General features: G+C 35.3%; 1 protein-coding gene across 1 annotated transcript in view; it reads left to right on the forward strand.

Moving 5' to 3' along the window:
• The window catches only part of LOC104621656 (protein LAP2-like), a gene marked incomplete at both ends in the record, with an annotated part of 20,236 nt that extends 4,248 nt beyond the window's left edge, over nt 1–15,988 (forward strand). Inside the window, 12 exons of the mRNA XM_010288194.1 lie at nt 1,823–1,886; nt 4,269–4,343; nt 5,663–5,807; nt 6,259–6,331; nt 7,427–7,556; nt 7,912–8,027; nt 9,129–9,198; nt 10,214–10,313; nt 12,352–12,473; nt 12,921–13,091; nt 13,859–14,041; nt 15,843–15,988. Of these exons, the coding sequence (XP_010286496.1) occupies nt 1,823–1,886; nt 4,269–4,343; nt 5,663–5,807; nt 6,259–6,331; nt 7,427–7,556; nt 7,912–8,027; nt 9,129–9,198; nt 10,214–10,313; nt 12,352–12,473; nt 12,921–13,091; nt 13,859–14,041; nt 15,843–15,988 (1,395 nt within the window). The remainder of the gene's footprint in view (nt 1–1,822; nt 1,887–4,268; nt 4,344–5,662; nt 5,808–6,258; nt 6,332–7,426; nt 7,557–7,911; nt 8,028–9,128; nt 9,199–10,213; nt 10,314–12,351; nt 12,474–12,920; nt 13,092–13,858; nt 14,042–15,842) is intronic.
• Nucleotides 15,989–16,162: the final 174 nt, after the last annotated feature.

The following is a 16,162-nucleotide window of genomic DNA, read 5'->3' on the forward strand; positions in this document are numbered from 1 at the left end:
CCCTTTTTACCAAACCATTCATGTTGAACTGAAAGAAAAAAATCCTTTTATCTCAAACTTCAGTAAAAAGCCCCAGCCAACTTTGTTTCAATTCAGCCTCATCAAAATTCACTCACATCAGATTGAAGTTTTTAAATTTTGTTGATGTACCTGGTCTTTTCTTCATTTTTAAAATTTGTGTTTATTTTAAAAATGAAAATCCAGTTCAAATAAAAATCAAGGCACTGTCTAAAAACTGTTGAAATGAAAGGACTATAAAAATGTTAAAATAAGCCTTTTATTTTTTCCAAATATTCATTTATCTGTATTAAAACTAATTTGTCAAATTCAATCCCACATAGCTGTGATCTCCTTTAATCTGCTTTTTGAGGCTGAAATTTAGATTGTCAGAAGAGTTTTGGACTGCTCTCTAGTAGCCCACAGTCTAGCTAGCATAGCTTGAAAACAGAAGAAATGGAAAACCTTTTTAAATTGAAGCCATCAGTAAAAATAGATTATGGTGTTGCCCACAGAGTTGAAAGCTGCAGAATGATACACTAGATCCTTTGAGTGAGCTGTGCTTCAGGAAGACGCACTGGGGCAAGTTTATTCACAGTATATGTCACTAAAATTGGTATTTGCACAATCTCATAAAGCTTTGAGAAATTCAGCTTGCCAGTATTTCAGAGGGACTTAAATAATTTATGTTAGAATTTGGAAAATGAATTTTAGCAGTTGCCTTATTGTTCATCCTGTTTATGAGCTTCAAGAAATGAGGGAAAACATTTCTCGGATTCTTCTGGAGATAGCCTTCTCATGTATTTTTTAATTTTTCTTCTTCTTTGAGACAGTGGGAATGTGAATTAAAGGTTTTTCCCTAAAGTCTGTGTATACTGTCTGTGCAGTACAATAAAAATGACTTCTGCTTTTGTCGTGATCATGTCTTTACTTATTTATGCTAAATTCCTAGTTTGTCTCTAGCATGATTACTATAACGTAATGAAAAGCAAGTCTATAGATAGATGTTGAGTGTAATCCTTTTTGGAGATTATTTCATGAATAATATTAATAATCACTTAAACTTACTTTTAGTACTGCTGTTGACTGATCATGTAGACAACCATATGCAGTGGTAGATGTTCTCTATGGGGTCCCCAAAGTAAACTTAAATGGAGGAAAAATTTTGCCAAAACACAGCTTGAAAGAATGGATTTTACTTTATTTCGGTCATTGATTTAATCTTTGCCCTAAGTTGGCTTGAAGAGTATTGACGTCTCATGAAATCCAATCTAGTAATCTGATTTGTTGTAGGACTAGAGGAATAATTAGGATTCCAGACCATATCATACAGAAGCAACTTTGTCAGCAGCCTGGAGAGGGAGAAAGGTGTTGGTGGTTACTGTGATTCAACAAGTGGTCTTTTCTGTTTTATCTAATCATTAGGCAGTGGTCTTTCTTTGGGAGGAAAACATGTAGTTAACCAGCTGATTATGACTGGAGGTGAAAAGCATTCAAAGGACTGTAGGTGAAAGGCACTCAAAAGAAGAGTAACTTCAGAGTTACTCTTTATCATAAGGATTACTCTAGTGGTCTTTTGTGTAAACTAATCTGTAGATGCGTTGCAGTGTACTCTTTGTGTGACAGTCACAGTCAGCGTGATCATTAATGTGTGTCTTGTTGAACAGTGTGTGAAAATTTGACCTTATTTAGATATCAGTCCAGTAACAGAACAGCATCGCTACTTAATACTGATTAAAATAATATATTTGTATGAATCCAGGAAGATTGGATGTAACTGGTATTTTCTTAAATCTAATTCCTTATTAATCCTCTTCCTGTGCAGAACCATGTCCAGACTGACTCAGCTGGAGAGACTGGACTTGGGAAGTAATGAATTCACAGAAGTGGTGAGTTTTGCCTAAGTAACAGGGCTTTGTACCTTTTATAAATCTCTTTATCCTTTAATGTATTTCTAATCAATATGAAATGTAAAAATCAGCTTTAAGAGTTTTGCTATTGAGTAAATATTATGTGTACCTTATACTACTTTATAGAGCCTGTTATAAAAATTATGTGCATATTCTTATGAATATGAGTATGTGTTTGTCGTGGTTTAGCCCCAGCTGGCAACTAAGCACCATGCAGCCACTTGCTCACTCCCCCACGGTGAGATGGGGGAGAGAATCGGAAGAATAAAAGTGAGGAAACTCATGGTTTGAGGGAAACTCATGGTTTGAGATAAAGACAGTTTAATAGGCAAAGCAAAAGTCGTGCACGCAAGCAAAGCAAAACAAGGAATTCATTCACCACTCCCCATGGGCAGGCAGGGGTTCAGCCATCTCCAGGGAAGCAGGGCTGCATCACGCGTAATGGTTTCTTGGGAAGATAGATGCCATAACTCCGAACGTCCCTCCACCCCTTCCTTCTTCTTCATCCCAGATTTATATACTGAGCATGACTTCATATGGTATGGAATATCTCTTTGGCCAGCCTGGGTCAGCTGTCCTGGCTGTGTCCCCTCCCAGCTTCCCGTGTATCCCCAGCCTTCTTGCTAGCAGGCCAGCACAAGAAGCTGGACTGTCCTTGACTGCTTAGCAACAACTGAAAACATCAGCATGTTATCAACATTTTCTCATCCCAAATCCAAAACATAGCCTCAAGCTAGCTTCTATGAAGAAAATTAACTCTATCCTGGCTGAAACCTCAATTTGAAAATAAAACACTGTGGTGTAGTGTGGCTACATTACTGGTAAAACGTTAATGGTAATATGTGTTTGAATCATAAACAGAATCATTTGACTTATAATAAATTCTAAACACTTATTGGTCATCATGTATTTAATGTTGCAAGTTCTGTATAAGCTGTGCATAACCTATTTTTGTTAGTGTGTACAAACTATTTAGATCCAAAGGAAACGATATTAATTATAAGTTTGAATATTATTCAAAATAGTATTTACAGTTGAGGTGCTCAGATTTTTCCTTCAACATGGATCAGCTTGTTTCCTGTTCATGATGTCAGACAAATACATTTTCTATTTACAATCGCTTAACATCCCTACGCTTCTACAAGTACTTTCCTGTATAAGGGAATTGAAAGTATAGTGGAACATACTGACCTGCTGTATAACAAAGTCAAGCCTCTGTGTGCCACCAGTAGGGTACTTCATTAGCCACAGATCATGTGGAGCTGAACACTTGCCTAGCTGTATGGTTTGGCAGATAGGGAAGTATATTTAATGAACTGTTCTTTAGTATTACACTTCTAGCCATTACTGTTACTGCCATTACTGTTACTGCCATATTCTCATTACACTGTAGATATTCATGTGGGAGCCTTAAAGTAACATGCTCAGGCCCACATTAAGCCATAACAGCCTGGAACTAAGTATAGGCTGTAAAATTACCTGTTTGGGTATATTTTTGGCAGATTGCTTCATCTCTACCAGACTTTTATCTAGAAGTGTCAACTACTGGTATCTTATTTCATTAAGATCTTTTGGTAAAAGCATATAAAGGTTTGAAACTGCTTTTTAGGTAAAGATATGCCTGAAAGGTAGTCTTCAGTTAAGATTTTTCTGTTGGAAAATTAATTATTGGGAGCCAGGACTGCAATTTATGCAGGAATACTGTATACTTACAATACAACAAAATTGAATTCTGCGTTTAACTGAACTTGGTTGTAGTTGTTAAGGTGCAGTAGCACCTGTTTTGTATTACTTTCTCAGGAGAGAAGTTTAAATAGGAAAGCATATGCATGATGGATGTTTACCAAGACATGGTCTTTCCCTGATACATAAGATACTTCTAATATTAAGTTGTAGTGGGAGCATATCCTGCACTTCACTTTATGGATAGAGTGGTTTGCTTGTATCAGGCAGATGCACCCTTTGTTTGCTGCAAGAAAATTAAAATTTGTTTCCCATTTCAAACAGCTCTTCTGAGTTGATGGAATTTAAGGGTTCTTAGACCTCCGTGAGAGGGGGAATTATACACATAAGTTTTATTTATTGTGTGCTCCAGTTGAAAAATAATACTTTCTGTATAAAAAAAAGTTAACACTTTCTGTAAGGATTATTTAGTTCTGTAATCTTAAAAGATTTTTGTATATCTAGTATATATTTACATTTTTAAAAGTGAATTATCTGGGTTTTATTTGATGACCCAATGAAACAGTGTATATAACAGCTATAAGACATTACTTAAAGTTGCAATAGATGAATCACTGAAGTTGTTTTTGCCTTTCACTATTTTTGTATGAAGTTTTTAAAAAACTGTTTCCTTTACAGCCTGAAGTACTTGAACAACTGAGTGGGTTAAAGGAATTTTGGATGGATGGTAATAGACTAACACTTATTCCAGGGGTAAATCCTTTTTCTGTGTTAAACATTTAGTATTTTAATTTGCAGTGGTATTTGCTTTGTCAGCTATCATATATGTTAAAGTTGCTGTATAATTTTAATGTTACTTAAAGCCAAAAGGCTAAATGCCACTTAAAAGCTTGGCTAGTCTCCTTAGAAATTGTCACTGATAATGAGATTTGGGTACAATGCTTTTCTTTCATTGAAAGTTATGATCCTCTCATCAAAAAATTATGTTCCAATTTAGGAAAGGAGTAAAAATATTGCATCAAATCCTGGATGAAATTTAGGGTTGACTGGTCCTTCCAAAAAGGAATTATTTTGTGTTAGCAAGCAGGAATTTACGGGATAAATATGTTGTGTGAATTTTTACTGGCCACAGCTGTAAAACAAGCAATGACTGTAAAGACTTTTTTGCCGTGTATACACAGAGTATAGCCAGTTCCTGAGAAAATGTTGACTAAAAACAGGTTTTCCTGACATCTCTTAGAATTACATGAGGTCCAGGATGACCTGTTATTGCAGAACTTATGAACCCGTGTTTATAATCAAGTAAACTAGTATTTGAAATTTGGGAAGCAGCTGGTCTGTTTTCAGACCTAAAATCACTAGCAATCTTCTGATGTGAGGGTTTCTTGCCTGATCAGTAGTCTCTACTGTCTTTCCTCACTTCAGCTAATTCTTCTTTGAAGAAGAGTTGAGTGGATGTATTAAACCTTTCTACTCTACAGTAAAAGTAAAACTATATTTGTGAAAGTGACTGCATCTTCCCTGTGAAGATTTTAGTAGTGTGCACAAATTTTTAAGCTTATTCTTGGTTCATATGGAAATGTAATACAAGCTTATATTTTGGCTTATTTTTTCAGTTTAGTACAATTAGGGATTCATTGTTGTTGGTTTTGAGGTTAAATAGGATGCAGTTTTACACAAAAGGCAAAAATAAGCATTAAAAGACTTTACTGGAGCCTTAATTATGTCCTTATGTTACACTGTGTACATCTCTCTGAAGTCTGTTCTAAAGCTTCAGTCACTTGATTCACGATAACCGATCAAACAGTTGAATTTACAGCAGACTGTCTTTAGACACTGCAGAATAACTGTGGTGTGTCTGTGTGTGGAAAAACATCAACTGTGCATATCTGCACAAAATATTTCATTATAAAGTTTGGATATTTTGCATAAAATTGTATTGCAGCACTATAAATAGGTTTTCTCTTTTCCTGTGGCATTACACTTGAGAGACAGTTTGTTGTCAAATCTGATGGATTTTTTTTGGTTTGAACTTGCATGTCCTAGAATGTATTATTTTCTCTTGCTTTTAGTTCATAGGAACTTTGAAACAACTGACCTACTTGGATGTTTCTAAAAACAACATTGAAATAGTTGAAGAAGGTATTTCAGGTTGTGAAAACCTACAAGACCTACTGTTATCCAGTAATTCACTTCAGCAACTGCCAGAGTCTATTGGTTTGTATTTTCAATTAATTCATGTTCTTAAAAGCTTATAGTTTAGACACAGAACACTTGAAAATAGACAAATGGCATTTTAGATCTAAGTTTCAATTGATTTAAAGTTCCTGGTTTGGATAAAGCTGTAATGTGTAGCTGGATAAATAACATTTATATTTGTTTTGGAGAATTCTTGACTTTATACAGTAGTTTGTAAATGGATGAGAAACTGTTGACTGTAACGGAGTAAAAAGATCCCCCCATGGCTGGCCCATTGTAAGCTGGCAAACAAGTTCTGTAAGCTTGTCTGCTTATTTCCTTAGTAGATATATAGCACCATAGGCATGCCAGGGAATGCAGAAGATGTGGTTGCTTGCTCATAGAGGTTTTTTCCCCCTTAATTTAAAATTAAAACTAAATTTAATGAACTCAAATGCCCTTTTTGATTTACTTGTTCATTTTACTACAGGTTCCCTGAAGAAGGTAACAACACTTAAAATTGATGAAAACCAATTAATTTATTTGCCAGACTCCATAGGAGGGTAGGTATTTCACCTGAATAAAAGGTTGCTTTGCCTTGCTGCACACTTTTCTGTAACAGCGGCTCCTCTTCTGAATGTTTTTTATACCTACTTGATTTAATTTTTTCTATATATTAACATCTTAAAATTGAAAGCAAGTGCTTTCATATCTTACTTCTAGTTCACAGAATATATGTTCTTATTATTTAATATCAAAAGACCTATGTTCCTCACTCATTAATGCAGCCACCAATTTATAAAAGAAAAATTGAATGTGAAAGAAAACAAGATGTTTAAAAAGGCGGTCAGCTGTCTGAAAGTAGGGTTTTTTTGGCAGTAACATAGCTGTGGTAAATATTGCAAATGATTGAACCAATATCAAAAAGCTTGTAAAAAGTGAATCTGAACACACACATTTATCTTTTTTATACTATAAGGAGAATTTTCACCTGTTAATCAGCAGGATTTTTTAATGTATAATTTGGTGTTCAGCAATTTATTTTAAAACTCACAAATGACAGCAAAAATAATTGGTTCAGAATTAAGTGCTATACAAATGAAAGGTATTTGTTCCAATTGCTGTTCTATTATAATTAATGTAGGTTATGTTTTGTTGTCATAATTTACAAAATACTTTGCTGCCAAAGTCTTCGGTTCACTCTCTCTAGCTCATTAAATTCTTTTCTTGTTCAGAAACTGCACTCAGCTCCTGTTTGTCTATGATCTGTCCTACTCTGGATGTTTTCAGTGCCTTGCACTAGCATGTTTTCATGTAGTACACAAACTTTTGATGTTGCTAACCCCTCCTGTTTTTGCTGAAAGCTCTCTTATGAGGACAGTGTAAAGGAGATTTTAAAAAACAAAACCAAAAAGGAACCTGCCAATCAACAAACAAAAAAAACCCCAAAACCCAAACACAATTTAGGCAATTAGTAAAGGATTTCTCTTGGATTTGAATTCCCTTGGGTTTCAGAGTTATATTTTGAATTTAATTTGAGATTTGTAATTGATAGTGCTATTAACTTCATTTAAAGTTAAAGTATTCAATTAATGTTGGATGAATTAACCTGCATGGAGGAGTAATTCTTTTTTCTTTTTTTTTTTTTTTTCCTTCAGGTTACTATCAGTAGAAGAACTGGACTGTAGTTTCAATGAGATTGAAACATTGCCTTCATCTGTTGGGCAACTCTCTAACATAAGGACATTTGCTGCAGACCATAACTTTTTAACACAGCTCCCATCAGAGGTATGTATTTAGTTACAAAACTGTAAAATTTTTATGTATCTGTCTTAAACTATATAGTCTGTACAACATTTGGATAAGTTAATAATTCTTGAGTAGATTTTCTATGTTTTTAAAGGCAGGTGTATACAAATATACAAACTTTCAAATAATGAAATTCTGAATTTTTTTTAAGCAAGAAGTAGAAATTTGTTGCTAGTGTATTGAAACTAAAAGAAGGTTTAATATGTAAGAATAAATCTAATTGTACTTCACAAGCAAAAATAGATGTAATAATAATTGTTTTTAAAAAGTAAAGATTTGTGTATGTAGAGTTGTGAAGATGAATTAATTCCTTTTTTTTTTTTTTTTTCCCCAGATTGGAAACTGGAAGCATTTAACAGTTTTGTTTCTGCATTCTAATAAGCTTGAATTTCTCCCTGAAGAAATTGGTGATATGCAGAAATTAAAAGTCATCAATCTGAGTGATAATAGGTTTGTGGATACATTAATTCAAATAGAAGTTGTATAAAATGCAATAACATTGCATATAGTGTATTGTAACTGATGTCTATCCCCCAAATGTAAGTAGAGGCATTGTTATGAATATATTATGCTATCTTTCCTTATCTCACCCACAGCTTAGAAACTGAGATGCATGTATTTAATGTATTATTGTTGTATTGTGGATCTTGCAGTTCCATTGTATTAAGCTGCATTTATTTTAATGACTTAAGCATATGCATTGAAGCACAGCTTCAAAACATTGATGATTGTGAGCATGTATTTTTCTAGGAAATTAGTTTGATTATTTTCATAAAACTTTGATTCTTACTTAAAAATTAATAGCTTCCTGTATTGCATATGGAGGACACAAAACCGTATCACAGTATATTGTAAAAAAACTTGAGTATGCTGGAGAAGGGGGAAAAAAAGAGAGTCATGTTTTATTAGAGCCGGTCATTAAAAACTGACAAAACATTTATCTTTTGGGAATTGCCAATTTGTTGAATTTCAATGTATTAGGAGAGATAAGTCTGAGCTCTCCATCCTGTTCTGCCCATCCAGCTTCTCTGTACTCCATCTATAGCCTGATTTATCCATCAATGCCACAGCTTTCATTTACCAGGGCAGCCCTGTTCCTATACATGTTTCTTGGGAAAACCAGCACTTTTTTTTCAGGTGTAGCACTTTTTTTTAATTGCAGTGCATGTGTATTGAAAGATAAAATTGATGAGGATTCAGATTAAAGTATGAAAATAGCCTTGATTATAAGTTGGATAGTTGATTTACACACAATGCCAATGGTTGTCTTCAAAATTGTATTCAAGTCACTGAACTGAGTTAAATTCAAGTTACATTGTCTCATTTTTTTAATCTGCTTGCTAAACTGGGCGGAAATGTGTTGTGGGTTTTTTTCATTCTGGTATAGCTTTGAATCTAAAATAAAAGCCGTTGCCTTTCAACTGTCAATAGTTTATTCATTTAACTATATCTGTAAATGTCTTTTTTTAAAGCATTTTACAGGCTAATGCAGCATTGTTTCTTAAAAGTATTGATAAGTGTACTTACATAAACTCTTCTTGTGATTTACAGACTGAAGAATTTGCCATTTACCTTTACAAATCTGCAACAGCTCACTGCTGTGTGGCTATCAGACAATCAGGTTAAGTTTTTAAAAATTAATGATGTTGACTTTATTCCTAATGGAATTGACAAGTACAGAGTCATCTGTTAAATAATGAGACGTGGTACTGTGTATATACATCAGTAATTCCTTGACATTATTACTGTGTTGGTTCTCCTAAAACAAACAATACTTAGCCTACCTGACTTTGGAGACTTTCGTATTTCCAGCAAAATTCTGTGCCATTAGGAAATGTGATTTAACAGATGTTATTGGGGGGTTTGTTTTTTCTTAATTTTGACTTGTTTACACAGGAAAGGTAGTGCTTGATAAGCTAGTACTTGAATGCGTAGCGCACTGTTTCTTCCACAGATATACCATTGGGGAAACTTAGCATGCCTTGTGATAGGTTTTTTGTCCCACCTTTGAACTCTGTGACTATCCAAGTTTCAAGCTATTGAGAAGCAACTCATGTGCTTGTGGCTTGTATCTTTCCTATGTATTGAAGCCCTCTGTACTATGCCGATTTCCTGAATGGCATTAAGGTGTACAGGGCTGCCAGAAATCCACTAACCCCAGGTGTAGCATAATGAAAGCACTTTTACCAATACAGTAATTTCAAGAATCCTCTGCCCTTTTTTGTAAGGGGTGGGGGATATTCAATCTGCTGTCAATATAAAAAATTTAATACAAAATTTTTCTCTATAGATGATTGTCCACAGCTTTAAATGGCTAAATATATCTGTGTATTCCAGATCAGCCTCCTTTGGGACAGTAATAAGTCCTAGCAAGAAACTGGGTTACTCTTAGAATATGTAGTGTTTGCTCTTCTCTTCAAGCTGTTACTGAGTTTCAGTTCTCATTCAAAGCCAGTTGTCAGACAGGCATGTTAATAACTTCATTTTGTGAAAATTATTCAGAGGAGAAATGGTTTAATACAAGGCAAAGTAATCTGCAAAGTAATGGGACAGGCATGCTCTGTAATATGTAGACCATATTTACTTTTTACACATATATATTCTCATAACATACCCTTCTTTCATTTGCTTCTTAGTCTAAACCACTTATCCCTCTTCAAAAAGAAGCTGACCCTGACACACAGAAAACAGTGCTTACTAATTACATGTTCCCCCAGCAACCAAGGACCGAGGATGGTAAGAATTTCTGAAATACCCTGTCAGAATGCTCACTTTTGAAAATAATAATGGGAAGGCAGTCCAGCTAACATGATTTTCACTAGATAATACTTAGATACAAGTTTGAAGTAAACTTGTAAGTGATGAAGAGTTACATCTGAAGAATGAGAACAGTAACTTAAAAATGTGATCCAGGTGAAGATGGGATGTGAGCGAGGTGAAGAATGGACTGGTGGGATCACATTCTTTGATGGTTGCCATTTTCCAGTGTGACATCCTGTTTCATTCCAGCAGAGCTTAATGGTTTGGGTTGAAATTCTCCTTGCTAGGTGTCTGCTTCAGACTGACTATTTTAAAGAAATGTTAGACAAAATGTTTCATCCATTACTGAGTACGTATTTTTTGAAAAGTACATAGCATTCTGTATTTTATTTTAAAAGAAGAAAAAAAAATCAGTCCAGGAAAAATGCATTTTGCTCATATTTCATTCAAACTGTTTTATAAAAGGTTAGGCCCAGAACATTAAGACCTCGCCAAAAAGTTATTTCTGCAGACTTGTGAAATATTTAGGAAAATAAGTAACATTCCATGAGCAACCCCATCAAGGAAAGAGAGTAAAGTCTCTATATTTCTTCACTTTCCTTCCCCCACAGGCAAAAGGAAAAAGCTTGTGCTTCTTTAACAGAAATGGGAGGGCAGGTATCAATGGGAATAATTGAAAACTGACAAGTGGCAACATTTTCTGTTACATGGCACATAAGTCTAGTACACTGAGTAATCAAAAATATCTGCAAAAAACAGTAAATTGTACATCACTTTTAGCGCCTTCTAATGCTGATAACACATGTGCAATACCTCTAATAGAATGTGAGAATTATAAAATCATTTGGAGATTGTCAGTGAAGCTGAAGATAGTTCCTGAAAGCATTCTCTCCATTTGAACTATATTTTACCCCAGTGGTGAGGTTTCTTTCTGTAGATGAGGAAAGGGCTGCTTGTTTGGCTTAAGTTGACAGAATACCTTCGTCTGAGTCAGTCATTCCAAACAGAAAGTTTAAAGTCTAATAGATAACCTTTTTAAAAATTAAAATTCCCAAAATTCTTTAGAAAGTTCTTTTTTTGTGCCAGGAACTGTTTCAGCGATAGTGAAGTCTATTAGAATATTTTTCAGATGTGTTAAAATTGTAAATTTACCCAAGAAACGCAGTGTAACAAATATTCCAATGCACTTGGTGAGCCTTATAATTAAGCATTTTTTTATTTCAGATACAGTTAATATGAACAGTCTTGGCATTGCTAGTGGAGTATATAGGTTTGCTGGGGTGGTGGTGACAGATTTATTAGACTATTTGGCATGCTAAAGTAGAACCTGGCTAATGTAACACAAGGCATGGGACATGCTAGAATAAGAGACAGCGGGTAACCAAAAGTTTGGGGTTTTTTCTCTCTTGTAAATTTAAGCAAGTAATACTTGGTAAGGCTTCTGTCATTTATATAACTTCTGCAAAATCATGTGTTTACCTTAAGTTTTAGGTGCTTTTGTTTTTTTCAGGATTAGTAATAATGCAGGTTTTTCTCAGTAAGTCATTTTTATTCTTCCTTTTTAAAAAAATTTTCATTAAGTGAAATCAAGTGAATGCTTTTATACATGCTTAATGAGGCCACCTCACTGAAGTCAAGCTATATAAATCTATATAAGTAATTTACTTTTTAATATATGAAATATATATTTTCATATTTATACACATATATGAATAAAAATACATTGCAGCAGAGTTCTGCTGAAAGTTTGCAACTGCAAGTGTTCAGACTAGTGTACAGTTGTGTGTATGAAAATTTTTTTTATTTTACAGATAGGGATTTTACTATTATGAAAATACAGCCAAGTTCATAAAGCAGTAGCAGCGCTGCTAGTTGTCAATTTATGGTGCTGCTAATCTCTTTTAAGAACACATACAAAAAGACACCAATCCCATCCAAGAAAGAGAAAAAGAGGATTTTTATTTTGTGTAATGTATCCTATTCTTACAAGAGTTTTTTTATTATTGTTATTTAGTTATGTTCATATCTGATAATGAAAGTTTCAATCCATCTTTGTGGGAGGAACAGAGGAAACAGCGTGCTCAGGTGGCATTTGAGTGTGATGAAGACAAAGATGAGAGAGAAGCACCATCTCGGGTTAGTATTGAATTTATTTTTTAATACCTGGGGCTTTGCTCCCTCTTCTTCTCCCCTACACCCGAATCCCATCCTTTTCCTTACTCTGTCTGTGGATTTCGCTCTGCTGAAGAAATCAAGTCTCAGTTGTTAGTTTAAGAGTATCTAACAGGATGAAACACTTCCCCCCTGCCCCCAATCATTTAAAGTGGAGTACAAGGGGAAAAGTCTCAGCTGATGTAAGGCAATGTAGGGCATAACTAGGAGACTACTGGACTGATGGTGCTGTGGGGAAACAATGATTAGTCCTGATTTTTCTTTAAGTAAATTACAGTTGTAATAATTCTTCCTGCTTGGAATCAATGGACAAATTTCTTCCCAAAAAAATGAACAGCAAAGTGGAGATCCTGGATTGCTCTTCTGAGTGTTTTGTCCTATTTCAGAACTTTATTGCTTTTTGTTACACAGGAAGGCAACCTGAAGAGATATCCAACTCCGTATCCTGATGAACTGAAGAATATGGTTAAAACAGTCCAGACAATTGTACATAGGCTAAAGGATGAAGAATCTACTGAAGATATTGCCAAGGAGTCAAAACGAGAAGGCCAGACAATTTCTATAAAAGATGTGGGGGTAAAGGTTAGATATAATATTATATAATATTCTCTTCTGACTTTGCAAGAACTTCCAAAGATCTAGAGTGTCATTGATTCCTTTTAATTCTCTTCTTTCTCAACACTAATGCTTTAGCAAGAAAAAATGTCAAACAACAGAACTTACTTACCTTTTCACCGTCTAAAGAGATCTGTAATAAATGTCTGTTTTGCACTAGCAGTTTTCCTCTGACACTGAGAACAAAGTGACTTGATTCTCAGGCAAATACAAACTATGGATGTGTTAAGAAGCTGGCTTTGTTTTCTGGAGGATGGCATCTTTGTCATCCTCTGATCCTCCTTTATCCACCAGACTTCACAATGAAAATCATGATAATCTCTAAGGATCTTGCCACTGCCCTCGTGACTGAAGATTTTGCACGATTAGTTGGGAAGGCAATTGTAGCAAGTTGGCACAGGAGTTGTTAACAGGTTGATGTAGCGTGATAGGACTACTGTTTGGTGCTGACATGTCTCACTGTAGATATTCTTGGCTTTTTTTTATTTAACTGTAAATTTAATGGTACAAATTGACCCCAATAAGGAGGAGAGTCAAACTGATTGGCAAAGGGTAGGGACTGTACTTCAGTAATCTGCAGAGATTTCTCTCTACCTGGTGCATTTCATACTTTATCATTTCAAAGCTCAGATTTTTCCATTCCATAGTTTCCTAAAATATATAATGTTAACTCTATCATATGTTACTGAAAACCTTTCAGGATGTTTTTTCTACTAATGTTCTTAATCCTGTAGACTTCAGAAACTGCTTCAATAAAGAACAAAACAGATGAGAGAAAACAATATTCAACAGGAAGCTCTGTGCAGAAGCCTACTGAACCAGAAGCTGAGCACAGAACTGCAAATTCACAGATGACTGCACTTGTCGAAACCTTGCAGAACACAAAAAAAATTGTCAACCATGAAGACACGCTCGAGGTATGGCACTGTGATGAACATCATAGCAGTCAAAGAATTGTGCTGGTGTTGTACTGAATTTGTTACTCTGAGAGATTAAAATTTATGTTGACAATAGAAAATTGCTATCCATAAGTGCTGTAAGTACAGATGGTTTGTAATGCAATATTTTCCTCACTTCAGACTATATTAAGTAAAAGTTGAAATAGCTAATAAAAAGTTCATAATGAAAGATGTATACATTTAAAGAAAAATAAAGCAAACTCAATTAAGAGTTGACCTAAGTATCAAACTGTGAAAAGACTTGTACTTAGACAGGATTTTCCAGTTTTTGCTTGATTGTCAATTGTTCAGTAAATAATTGATTATAATTGTCACTGAAATGTCAGTATATCTGATTAGTGTGAGCAATCAAAAACTTGTATATCTAAGTGACTGTGTCCATTCATTTGGAATGAAAAGCAAAAGGTGGGTTTAAAAAAAAGTATTCCTCTGTATTTATTACAAATATCACAAATCCATGGGCCCTGATGGGATGCACCCGCGAGTGCTGAGGGAGCTGGCTGGTGTTGTTGCAACACCTCTCTCCATCATTTTTGAAAAATCATGGAGAATGGGAGAGGTGCCTGAGGACTGGAGGAAAGCCAATGTCACCCCAGTCTTCAAAAAGGGCAAGAAGGAAGACCCGGGAAATTATAGACCGGTCAGCTTCACCTCCAACCCTGGGAAGGTGATGGAACAGCTCCTTCTGGAGGCCATCTCTAGGCACGTGGATGAAAAGAAAGTTATCAGGAGTAGTCAGCATGGGTTCACCAAGGGGAGATCATGCTTGACCAATCTGATAGCCTTCTATGATGGAGTGACTAGCTGGGTATATGAAGGGGGAGCAGTGGATGTGGTTTACCTTGACTTCAGTAAGGCTTTTGACACTGTCTCCCATAACATCCTCATAGTGAAGCTCAGGAAATATGGGTTGGATGAGTGGACTGTGAGATGGATTGAGAACTGGCTAAGCAACAGAGCTCAAAGGGTCTTGTGGTCAGCGGCGCAGAGTCCAGTTGGAGGTCTGTAGCTAGTGGTGTTCCCCAGGGATCAGTACTGGGTCCGGTTTTGTTCAACATCTTCATCAATGACCTAGATGAACCAATGACCAACCCCTACCATTCTGTGATTCTGTGATTCTGTGAACTGTCATGAATATGACTGAAATTGTATCTACTCCTTATAAAGAGTCAGAGATTTTTAACTTCTGAACTCTTTGTACATCTCTGAAAAACACCATGTAGTAATTTTTTATTTAGAATGTGTTTCAGACTTATGACAAATTTGGGAACTTGTCACTTCATTAGTTGCCAATCACAACCTGTAAAATGCTTTTTTCATAATTTCACGAACAGATTATTTTTGCCTGTGTTGTGTAAGCAGTGGAACGTGTGTATATCATGGTTTTGCTGAAGAGGCTTTGTGACAAGCAGTTGTGGCTGTTGCTGGCTCTTTGTCCACTGATGTGTTCCTGCTTCTACATCCTTTCTGAAAATATTGGTTTTGACATTTTTCTTTAGTTTAAATACGTAATTTCAGAAAACTATGTTAGTTGTCTAACAATAGAGACAGCAGTTCTTTGAAGATGGCTGTATGCCAGTAAGTAAATGAGGCAACAGTGTGTAGTCAATCAGGGATACCGAATTCCTTACTTCCATGTAATAACCTGCTGGTAACTCTGTTGCAGTTGAATCCAGATATCCAAACTTTGCATGCATATAAGTTTCTGTGGTTTTTTTCATTTCAACATTGATTACACTTGTTGTATGTTACATCCAAGGGGAAAGGCAATGTTGTAGAGACAGTGAAGAGGTGGTTTGTTCTGATTCCAGAGAAACAGATGGATTTTTTTAATGAAGGCTATCATACATTGTTTGCTACATCTCAGTCAGGTTTGTCCTTCCTTCAGTCCAAAGAACTGGCCAGGTAGGTAGTATCATGAGAAAGCTGGTGCTCCAGTAGGTTCTACACATTAAATGTTCTGAAACTTGTAAGAAAAAGTGGACATTGACAGACTATTTTTGCAATCTGTGACAGATTTTTGTAGCATTTGAAAAAGGAAGCATGCTTACTAGAAAGAAGTTTCTACTTTAGGGAAAG

This window comes from Phaethon lepturus, unplaced genomic scaffold (genome assembly GCF_000687285.1).
Source record: "Phaethon lepturus isolate BGI_N335 unplaced genomic scaffold, ASM68728v1 scaffold18875, whole genome shotgun sequence".
Taxonomy (NCBI): Eukaryota; Metazoa; Chordata; class Aves; order Phaethontiformes; family Phaethontidae; genus Phaethon; species Phaethon lepturus.